Genomic DNA, 12,294 nt, shown 5'->3' on the forward strand with positions numbered 1-12,294 from the left:
GGCAAAATTGCACAGGCTCTTAGTGCTGCAGCCTTGTGGGCTAGTTGGCCTTTGGGAACCATCCCAACGCCGACTGTCCTAAAACCCTCTTGGCCGAGAGAGTGGGGATGTACTTGGGCAAGACACTCTCCACTATAATCAAATTCTAGCCCAAATAGTCGGAACAGCAGTTGCCTCCTCTGCTGTTCTGATGGTCATAGTCGGACATGACTGACTATCATATATACTACATAAAACTAGCACACCGCACTACCCCCATGTGGTGCTGCTGTGGTGTGTGTTACAGGCTATTTACCGAGAAAGATGAAGCTGTGTTGATAGGTCCCCCCGATGTCCAAGATCAAGGCTGCAAAAAAAAAAAAAAAAAAAAGAAGACAAAACAAATGCATGTCATCACCCCACGGCTGTTGTGTCAACACCACCTACATGGTTCACACTTGTACACTCCCCAACTACATTCCTTTGTTCTTCTGTTATTGTTGTTGTTATAGTTATTATCATCGTCATTATTATCATGATATGTATATTCTTTGTGTATTCACATGCACTTCTCTCATGCTTTTTTTTTTTTTTCTCTGAGTGCAATTCTATGTAAATATTGGTTTTCTTGTTGGTTTTCTTTTCCTTTCCTTTTTGTTGGTTTGTTTTTTTATCTCTCTCTCTCTCTCTCTCTCTCTCACACACACACACACACACACACACACTGTGTAATGTCGTTTGCCGAGGAAGCAAGAGAATCTGAGCACACTGGTTCGATTTCCCCTAGTATTTTCTCCCCCTCCACTAGACCCTGAGTGGTAGTCTGGGTGCTAGTCATTCGGATGAGATGATAAACCGAGGTTCTGTATGCAGTATGCGCTTAGCACATGTAAAAGAACCCACGGCAACAAAAGGGTTGTCCCTGGCAAAATTCCTGCAGAAATATTCACTTTGTTAGGAAAACAAATACACATGGAGGCAGAAAAAAAGAAAGAAAAAAAAGAAAAAAAAGGTGGCGCTCTCATTGTAGTTATGCCCTCCCTCCATAGGAGAGCAGCCCGAATTTAACACAGACAAATCTGTTGTGACATAAGAGAAATACAATACAATACACACACACCTGCACACATCTACACCCAACCAACCACACACACACACTCCCACAAACATCTCCCCACATGCACACCCACCTACACACACACACACACACACACCCACAAACATCTCCCCACATGCACACCCACCTACACACACACACACACACACACACCCACAAACATCTCCCCACATGCACACCCACCTACACACACACACACTAACCAGCAAGGGGCGGACCAGCCACATAACCGACCCCCATGAAGAACACCTGCACTCCCAGGGCAGTGGGCAGCTGGACAATGCCCATGAACTGGACGCCAATGACGCTGACTAGAGCGTACTGACCCCCCGTGTACAGTCCAAACAGAGACGAGAACACCAGCTGACCAGCATACGTGTCTGTGTACCGGGACCAGAAGACATACTGTGTGAACATCAAACTCATAGGCACTCTAATAAGGGAGATGAAAATGAAAAAAAAAAAAAGACACTGTCTGAACATCAACAGACACTCTAGTAATTGAGAAGAAAATGAAAAAGCCACTAAGCATCAACGCACATCTGATAGCGGAGATTAAAACGAAAATAGGAACTATATGGATATCAATGGGCACTCTAATAACAGAGAAGTAAGCGAAAAAGGCATTGTCTGAACATCTGTGGACACTCTGATAACCGAGATGAAAACGAAAAAGGCACTATATGGATATCACTCTAACAGCAGAATAGAAAACGAAAAAAAGAACTGTCTATACATCAAGGGACACTCTAATAATCGATATGAAAACGAAAAAGGTGGCGTCTGAACATCAAAGGACACTCTATAACCAAGATGAAAACGAAAAAGGCATTGTCTAAGCATCAACGGACACTGATAACCGAGGTGAAAAACGAAAAAAAGGCACGAAATTATCAACGGACACCCTTATAACACAGAAGAAAACGAAAAAGGCACTGTTTTACATCAAAGGACACTCTAATAACTGAAATGAAAATGGAAAAAAGGTACTATCTGAATATTTACAAGACAGTCTAATGACCGAGATGAAAACAAAAAAGGCACTGTCTGAATGTTTACGGGGCACTAATAACTGAGATGAAAACGAAAAAGGCACTGTCTGAATGTTTACGGGGCACTAATAACTGAGATGAAAACGAAAAAGGCACTGTCTGAATGTTTACGGGGCACTAATAACTGAGATGAAAACGAAAAAGGCACTGTCTGAATGTTTACGGGGCACTAATAACCGAGATGAAAACGAAAAAGGCACTGTCTGATGAGCATCAACGGACACTATAATAACCAAGGTGAAAACGAAAAACGTTACGATGAAAGCGAAAAGGGTCGTTTCCGAAACTTCACAAAACATTAACTGTAACTGTAAGCGTTACTCCTTATAACCTTACTGCCTTTGCCATCTAGTTAAACAATCAATATTTCGGGAACACTGTATATTCAAAGCATTATAGGTCTAGTAGTATGTAAATGGTTCAATGGTTCAGCTAGACTGAAAACCAGACCAATTTCTCTCCACACCTCTGTACTTGCTCCGGTGTATTGATGTATTTCTGGGTGTGAGGGTCAGTCCCAGACAGTGGTGCCAGACTTAGCGGACTAATGATACACAGAGGCTGCGCTTTTATAACTGGGGGACTGTGGCCAAGGTTTCAGTGCCTGAAGAAGCCCAGAGAAGAGTTAGCTTACAACACAGTACAACACAATACAACACATTACAATACAACACAACACAACGCAACGCAACAAAATACAATACAGTACAATGCAACGCAGTACAACGCAACACAACACAACGCAAGGCAATACAATGCAACGCAACACAACACAGCGCAACGCAATACAATACAATACAATGCAACACAACACAACGCAACGCAACGCAACACAATACAATACAACGCAACACAACGCAACGCAACGCAACACAACGCAACGCAACGCAATACAACGCAATGCAGTACAATACAACACAACGCAACGCAACATAATACAATACAACACTACACACTACAAAACAACGCAACGTGACGCAACAGACACTAAAGTACGCTGCAATATGACACAATACAACACACCCGGCAATACAATACAATACAACACAATACAACACAATACAGCAGCAGACCTGAATAGTGGGGGAAGAAGATGGTGGCCAGCCCACACAGCCCCATCATACCCATGTTGAGGGTCAGGACATTGATCCTCGGTTCTGTCGTGGAAAAACCCGTGGCCAGTCTGGACAACAAACTGACGCACACACACGCGCGCGCGCACACACACACACACACGCACGCACACACATACACACACACACATTAGTTTGCACACGTGGCATGAAAAACCCCCACATCAACTCGCGTGCGTTCACACACTACACACACGCACTACACACACACACACACACACGCAAAAACACACACACACACACACACAAACTCTCTCTTTTTGTATCTTCCCCTTCAGTTTGGGGCCAAGGCCTTATTTGAATAAACATTCAATCATGTTCATGTTCTCTCTCTCTCTCTCTCTCTCTCTCACACACACACACACCGATTTCATCCATATCGCGCGCGTTCACGCCCACACTCGTACTAATACACAGACATTTAAAGGTACACCGACACACGTGCATGACTCGAACAACGCACACGCACAGCCATCGATCCACTCCATCGGTCGCGCGCGCGTTCACACCACTGAGCACGCTTACATACTGTTATACACATACACTGACATAATGCACACACCATGCCACCTCTCTTCACTCCCCCCCACTCCCTAATCACAGATCACAGACACAAACTGGTATCAAATGGCACAGAACCAATTATCACAGAACACACATGTACGTACGCACACACAGACACATGCCCTACACACACACACACACACACACACACACAGAGATGTGTACGTCTATTCACACGCACACACACACACACACACAGACACAGTCGTCGTGTACGTTTATTCACACACACACACACACACACACACGCACACGCACACGCACACACACACACGAACATGCACACACACAATTGAAATAATTAATCAAATTTTGTCAGACAAAAAAAAGATCTGTAATTTTTACGCCTACGCGTGGTACTATTATCGGAAAACAATTCTTTCAAATGTAAGCTCTGAAAGGTTTTTAATTACACTATTCATTATCACGCACGTCACCGAAAAAACAAAAACAAAACAAAAACAAAACAACAAAAAACCAATAAACAACCCAAAAAACAACAACTGAAAAACAACAATAACAACAACAAACAAACAATCAAGAATTCACACAGAGAAATCTGTTGTGACAAAAAGATAAATACAATACAATACAATGAACAAAAAGGAGAAGCAGTATACAAGGCTTCACAAAACCTTCAGGACCACAGTTTTTTTCTGCTTGGAGAGTATGATGATTTTATTACATTTATTTATAGTCTGTTCATCTAAGTATTGTGAAATGATGCTGAATTTCCGCCAAACAGCCGTGTTTACAGCCATTGTAAAGAGCACCACTCACAACTTTTTTTTTCTCTCTTTTACAATAAAAAAACCCACATCTATTGTTTTGATAAACCACCGAATAGTTGTAATTTTTTTTTCGCCGATATATCGATTTTACAAAAGCATTTTTCAAGCTGTGTTGTAGTTGTTTTTTTTTCAGGATTCACGTGTGTACCTGAACCAGCCGTCAGTGTGTCCAGTAAGAGGCAAGTGGTAAAGACCACATGCAACCTGCGTGATTTAACTCACTCGGTACGGCCAGTCCTCTCTTCTCCTCTACACAGACCCCTCGGATGTCCAGTGGGTGTCTGAATGACCCAACCTTTAGCTTCCGTCGTCAGAATTGTGGTATTCTTTGTCAACATTCACCTCTTCAGTGTAAGAGCCTTCTGCTTGCAATATTTTGATGATGGTAACTGGGGTGAAACGCTGTTAACGTCGTCTCTTTCGCCATTCGTATGGAGAGAGTACACCCCTTGATATATTCACATTTTTAGAAATATATATCGGCTTTTATGGTCCTGATTTTTTTGGGGTTTTTTTGTTCTTTTGTTTTGTTTGTTTGTTGTTGATACAAACTATCTAGTTTTTTTCCTGAATGAAAAGCGGCCAGTTTCGGTATATATATATATATATATATATATATATATATATATATATATATATATATATATATATATATATGTGTGTGTGTGTGTGTGTGGAGAGAGAGAATGAATAAATCTTATTTCAGAGGATAATAGAATAAGCAAGACTGCTTTTTTTTCATCCAGCCCTCAAAAGGAGAACGTTGGAAGGGAGGGAGGAGGAGGGGTGTGTGTGTGTGTTTGAAGGGGGGGGGGGGCAGAGAAAGAAAAAAAAGTATTTAAAAAAATTGCAAATGACATCATATAAAATCAAACGAGAAAGGTTAGAAATCAAAGCATCGTATCCATTACAAATCATGGAAAGGACTTCATGAAGATTGCTGACACAGATGCAAACATACTGTTTAGAATAACTTACATGCGTGGAGAAAATGAAGAGAAAAGAAAGGACAAGACAGACAGTCAGACAGACAGACAAACAAACGGACACCCCTTTGTCTATTCGTAGGGAATACTGTCATTCGATGTTCTTGTGTCAACACCCAGAAATTTCTTGATCCCAAACAAATATACCGATTATAATAAAAAATAAAATAAAATAATGATAATAATAATAATAATGGTATTTAAATAGCGCTGAATCTTGTGCAGAGACAAATCACAGCGCTTTCGCACCAGTCATTCACACGCATGCATTGAGCCAGTGGAGATACTGCAAAAGAGGAGTGATGTGCTCAGATCTTTTCTTTCTGTGGACGAGTCGGGCAGCAGAGTTTTGTATGCGCTGGCGTTTAATAATTTCAGCGAGAGGAGCAATGTCCAGTGTGAAGAGCACTGGGCCTAAAACAGATCCCTGTGGGACTCCATGTTCGATTTTAACGGGTTCAGACTGGAAATTATCAACAATGGCAGACTGGAATCGATCACTGAGATAATATTGGAAACAATTTAGAACAGTGCCGTTGATACCAAATGTAAAATGAAGATGGGAAAGAAGGGTTGAATAGTCTATCGTGTCAAAGGCGGCTAACAAGTGGAGAAGAGTGAGAAGGGAGATCTGTCCTGAGTCGGACGCTAGCAGTAGAACAGTGGCTTTCCTATACAAACCCCCACAATTCAGAACCGTTCTGCACAATAGGTTGTATTTGGGGTATCAAAAGTTTGACCAGCGAGCTGGTATCAAACACAAATAATTTCTTCATAAGAAGCACCAGTGTAGTCTTTACTCTGCTAGAGAGATCTTTACAAGCAGCCACACACACACACACACACACACAGAGAGAATTTTAAGGCATTTATTGACATTAACAACAGACAAAGCAGTACCATCCAGGAACCATTTTTCTCATGGTGCCAAATTAGAAGCGTCACCCACACCAACCCCTACACCACATCTTGAGCATCCCCGCACACCCATTTCCTAAGTGCCAATCAATTTATTTGTTACTATGAAAGTGGATTCATTTTACTGAATTCGAATCACGCTCTCGTTGCGCTGGGTTCTTTTTCATGCGTTCAAGTGCGTGTGACAAGGAACATAAGTTATCGCTCATAAGATATGCTATTTATTTCCAGTCAAACTAGGAGAAAGGCGATGAGCGGATTCAAACCACAATTACCACGGATCATCTGTATTGCAGTCTGAGCGTTACATTCTTGCCACCCTCATGGTGAAGACTACTCACCTAGACCTCCAGCTCATGTGTTACCCCAAGCACAAGTTCTGAGGAAGGAGGGTAGGGATTGGATGTATAATATCTGAATCTGTATCGATCCGCTTTCATTTATGGAGGATCATTGTCAAACGTCGGTTTTCAGGTTCTAGAAAAACCTAGCACAACACCACCACCCAATCAAGACGCCATATTCTCTTATCTTCTATCCTAGTTACGGGCAGCACTGCTTCCCTCTACACAGATCCTCGGATCATTTACCTGAATACCAACATTTAGCTTCCGACGTCAGAATTGTGGTATTCTTTGTCAACATTCACCTCTTCAGTATGAGAGCCTTCCACTTGCAATATTTTGATGGTGGTAATTGGGTTAAACGCTGTTAACGTCTTCTCTTTCGCCGTTCGTATGGAGAGAGTTAATCTTGTTCAGCAGTTCCCCAACTTGCCTTCACTCTCTGTAAATTTACCTCCCCTCTTTCAGCTCTTTCCATAATACTCCTCCACCAAACGCAGACCTGCACGTACAATGATGTCTTTGGATCTTTTAAAGATAAAAAGGGAAAGGGGTTTTGTCATATATGTTTCTTTCGAAGAAAAGAAAAACGTATTCACTCTGATTTTGTCTGCTTGCTTCGAAAAAGAAATGGGAAATCATTCATGTTGATGGATTTTACAGTGCCTGCTTATTAGCAACATTGAAACCCTCCTTTCCAAAAAAAAAAAAAAATGGACATGATTAATGTCAAACACTTTGTATATCTGTGGGGCACGACTTTTTTCCTGTCTTTTTTTTTTTCGTTGCCTTAAACTATTAACTTCCAAACAAGGAACCATTCTTGGAGGAACTGTTTACTTTGCAGAAGACGTCAGCTCTCACGTGTGTCGAAGGCACGGAGCGCTCAATTGCTTGGAACGAATCGGGCACAAGGAGATCTAGCTTGCATTGACTGCCCTAGCCTCAGATGTACAGCAGCGGTATTGTGGTGCCGCTGAGCGCTGTATGGAACGTTTTGTCAGAGCAGTTTAATACCTCTCCCAGCTGCACACCTTGCCCCATAATGACGACAGTGCTACGCTTTTTTTTTTTTTTATGGCTGGTTTGATTCGAGAGATTGTCAATAGAAATCATTCAGTAGTTATAGCTTTCTAGTTGCCATAAATCTCGCCTCGCAATCATTTTTACCGTTCTGCCGTCCCCCCCCCCCCCCCCCCCCCCCCCCACTTCAAAATCAACCGCCACGGGGCTCGTCTCTCTTCTTCAACGTTGTCAGGGCGAAAAATTTGTACCTTTCATTCGGTGATCAAAACCCCGGGGCCTTTTAATGTTGACAAAGTTTTCCCTTTAACCTGACTTCATCAAGACAGTCAACAAAGTGGGCACGGTGTCCCATGTGCAAAACATAGCCCCGGAAGTTACCTTTCATTTCCTTTTGACACCCCGGCAAAGAACATCTGTCTTTTGTCCACAAATGGATCAGCGTTTTGAGGGGGGGGGGGGGCGGGAAGAGAAAGAGACTTGGCCCTGCGTGTCTCCATTACTTCAGAGTCGCTTTGAGCCCACTTTTTTTTTTTTTTCATCCGCATTAATTCAACTTCGTGTCGCTATGAATCGCCAGCTTCGATCGTTATTCTGGAAGAAGCTGAGGACGTGAGACACTGACACGAACACAGTAGTATGACGTCCCCTCTCCCTTCCCCAGCTCCTGCATTCAGCTATGGGCCCCATCTATAAACGCGTCAAGATGAGCTTTACGGCTGCGCGTTAACCGGGAACGTATGAAACATGGGTAAACAAAGGCCATCGACAAAGAAATGTGTTAGCCCAGGGGTGAGGGGCCTCTGTGGTCTTGGCGTGTTGGTAGTATGTCCCGCTGGTGTCAACGTGGGGACTGTTTTTTTTTTTTTTTTGGGGGGGGGTGGGGTGGGGGGGGGGGTGGAGTGGATACAGGTAATCAACAATGTTCCAATAAAGTTGCTTTTGTTTTGTATTGTTTTGTTGTTGTTGGTTTTTTTTTCAAATATGGAAGGAAAGAATTAACTTTAATGTCTCGTCACACACGCTGAACAAAGACAATCCTAGGGTCATCATGGCTGAACAAAGAAAACACTTGGTCATCATAGCTGAACAAAGACATCGGCTGAACAAAGACAACCCTAGGTCATCATGGCTGAACAAAGACAACCCAACCTTCATCATGACCTAGGGTCATCATGGCTGAACAAAGACAACGGCAAAACAAATACAACCCAACCTTCATCATGGCTGAACAAAGACAACCCAAGTGTCATCATAGCTGAACAAAGACAACACCCCCAAGTTTCACTATGGCTGAACAAAGACAACCCAAGGGTCATCATGGCTGAACAAAGACAAAAGGGTCATTGCTGAACAAAGACAACATCCCCAAGCTTTACTATGGCTGAACAAAGACAACCCAAGGGTCATCATAGCTAAACAAAGACAACACCCCCAAGCTCCGCTATGGCTGAACAAAGACAACCCAAGGGTCATCATGGCTGAACAAAGACAACCCATGGGTCATCATAGCTGAACAAAGACAACGATAGGGTCATCATGGCTGAACAAAGACAACCAAAGCTTCACTATGGCTGTACAGACATCCCAACCTTCACGAAAGCTACCCAAGGTTCATTATGGTTGAACAGAGACTACTGAACCTCAACCTTCAGCACGGCAGAACAAAGACAACCTAAGCTTCACCATGCCTGATCAAAGACAACCCAACCTTCACCATGGCTGAACAAAGACAACCCAACCCTCACCATGGCTGAAAAAAGACAACCCAACCCTCACCATGGCTGAAAAAAGACAACCCAACCTTCACCATGGCTGAACAAAGACAAGCCAAGCTTCACCATGGCTGAACAAAGACAACCCAACCTTCACCATGGCTGAACAAAGACAACCCAACCTTCACCATGGCTGAACAAAGACAACCCAAGCTTCACCATGGCTGAACGAAGACAACCCAACCCTCACCATGGCTGAACAAAGACAACCCAACCTTCACCATGGCTGAACAAAGACAACCCAACCCTCACCATGGCTGAACAAAGACAACCCAACCCTCACCATGGCTGAAAAAAGACAACCCAACCCTCACCATGGCTGAACAAAGACAACAAGGAGCAAGGTGGCAGAATGGTTATCTGACGCTTATCTGCCAATACCCGTGGGGTCCGTGTGGGTCTGGGTTCGAATCCCGCTCTCGCCCTTTTGTTCCAAGCTGAGCGTTTAGTCCTTAGGATGAGACGATAAACCGAGGTCCGGTGTGCAGCACGCACTTGGTGCACTGAAAACAACAACAACAACAACAACAACAACCGATGACAACAAAAGGGCTGTCCTCTGGCAAAATTTTGTGAAAGAACTCCGCTCTGATAGGCCCACAAATAGCCATGCATGCACTCAAAGCGTGACAAGGGCATTAGGTCATGCTGCTGTTTGGGCCTCTGCCAGGCAGATGTGGTGTAGCGTGCCCGAACGCAGTGACGCCTCATTGAAAAACAACAACAAACAGACACTGACACACGCTGACTGACACTGTATGATAGTCAGCCGTGTCCGACTATGACCATCAGAACAGCAGAGGAGGCAACTGCTGTCCCGACTAGATATCTGGGCTAGTTTGATTCTAGTGATGAGTGTCTTGACCACGTTACACCCCCCCCCCCCCCCGAGCCCCCACTCTCTTGGCCAAGAGGGTTTTAGGACAGTCGGCGTTCGGATGGTTCCCAAACGCCAACTAACCCCCAAGGCTGCAGCAGTACTAAGAGCCCAGTGCCATCTTGCCTCCTAGTTTGAGAGTTATAATGCTTCAGCAAAAGACAAAACTGTAAATGACTTCCCGTAGCAATGGAGAAACAATTGATCATACAGCTCTCACTTTGCTGTTGGCCCCAACTGTAAGCTTATCATGTCACACTGAAGACAACAGCATCCCCCCCACCTGAACCCACCTGAAGAGCCCCACCGCCACGAAGAGGGTGGCGGCCTGGGTGGAGGATGTGTCCTTGGTCAGGACGTACTCGGGCAGGTGGAGGTAGACGCCGCTGATGTGGACGTTGGCCACCAGGACACTGCAGCAGTGGCACATGAAGGCCTTGTGGCACAGCACCGCCACGTAGCCGTCCACCACCTTCAGCAGCTTCGTCCTCAGCGGGGGGGACCCCCCATGACCCCTCACCACGGGCCCCGCCACTGACGTCATGGAGCGGGTGTCCTCCTGGTACTGGTGGTGGTGGCTGTGACCGTTGGGGAGTAGCCTGTGACTTCCGGTGGCACCGTCTTCCTCCGGTGACGTTACGTCGTTCGTTGTGCGGTCGTCGTCGTCCTCGGCGGCGGCAGCGCTGCGAGGTTCGGTGACTTCTGACACCGACCTGTGCCGCAGCTGGTCCTGGGAGGGGTGCTGGCCGGTGTGCTCTAGAACGATTTCTGGAATGGCGGTGTGGAAGTCTGCAGGGGGCACAGAAACCCAGTTGGGGACCGGTAGAGCGTCAGAAGTCACGGCGTGGTGCGCGCCATCCTCCGGGGGGGACGTGAGCGGAGAGGTCTCCCCTGACCTGGCAGACAGCTGGGACGTCGTCATCTCCTCCCCAAGCCTCTCTTCCTCCTCTTCCTCCCCCTGCTCCTGCACCTCCGTCTTCGTCACCTCCTCACACTCCACTTGTATGATGTCGCCGCCGCCAGGCACCAAGATGGAGCAGGACCCCCCCAGCCCAACCCTGACCCCGTCAGGCGTGGAGGAGTACTTGGCCACCAGGATTTCCCCGCTGGCCACGGAGGCGGCCAGGGACGGGCCGTTCTCCAGGCTGTGGTGGTGGTGGTGGTGCCGGTGGTGCCAGTGGTTGGCGGCCTGAGCCCTCCTCAGCAGCAGCGAGGTGACAGACCCCATCCCCGCCCCCCCCACCCCCCGCCACCACCCCTCCACCCCCGCCGCCGGGCCTGCCGTCCTGAAGGTGGTCCTTGTGGATGGAGTACTGGGACACCGCCCTGACGGCGATGCCGTGCATGGCCAGAGACAGCCTGGACGCTCTGCTGTCCAGCACGCCCAGGAGCTGTTGGTCCTCTCGCTCCGAGGCCGCCCCCGCCTGGCCCATGCTCAGCTCGAACTCGCTGGGCCTGAAGAAGGCCCCGAAGAAGCAGCCGTGCAGGCCAATGGCTGAGAGCACCATGAAGGCGCCGCCCACCGAGTAGTTGTCGATCAGGCTCTGGGCGATCAGCGATCCGGACAGGATGCCGATGGCCGCGAAGGCCGCCGAGATGCCCGTGGCCAGCCCGCGGAGCTTGTCGAAGTAGAAGCCGATGGAGATGATGGAGGGGGAGTAGGTCAGGCCCAGTCCGATCCCTGAGAACGAGACAAAGCAGAACAGGGAACAAGAAAATAGTTAATAATAATAAT

General features: G+C 46.2%; 1 protein-coding gene across 1 annotated transcript in view; it reads right to left on the reverse strand.

Moving 5' to 3' along the window:
* The window catches only part of LOC143288708 (uncharacterized), a 67,961-nt gene that overhangs the window by 3,105 nt on the left and 52,562 nt on the right, over positions 1 to 12,294 (reverse strand). Inside the window, exons 4-8 of the mRNA XM_076597335.1 lie at positions 11,838 to 12,240; positions 10,853 to 11,704; positions 3,222 to 3,343; positions 1,300 to 1,476; positions 296 to 346 (exon numbers count right to left, since the gene is read on the reverse strand). Of these exons, the coding sequence (XP_076453450.1) occupies positions 296 to 346; positions 1,300 to 1,476; positions 3,222 to 3,343; positions 10,853 to 11,704; positions 11,838 to 12,240 (1,605 nt within the window). The remainder of the gene's footprint in view (positions 1 to 295; positions 347 to 1,299; positions 1,477 to 3,221; positions 3,344 to 10,852; positions 11,705 to 11,837; positions 12,241 to 12,294) is intronic.

The sequence above is a fragment of the Babylonia areolata genome, chromosome 13, assembly GCF_041734735.1.
Source record: "Babylonia areolata isolate BAREFJ2019XMU chromosome 13, ASM4173473v1, whole genome shotgun sequence".
Taxonomy (NCBI): Eukaryota; Metazoa; Mollusca; class Gastropoda; order Neogastropoda; family Buccinidae; genus Babylonia; species Babylonia areolata.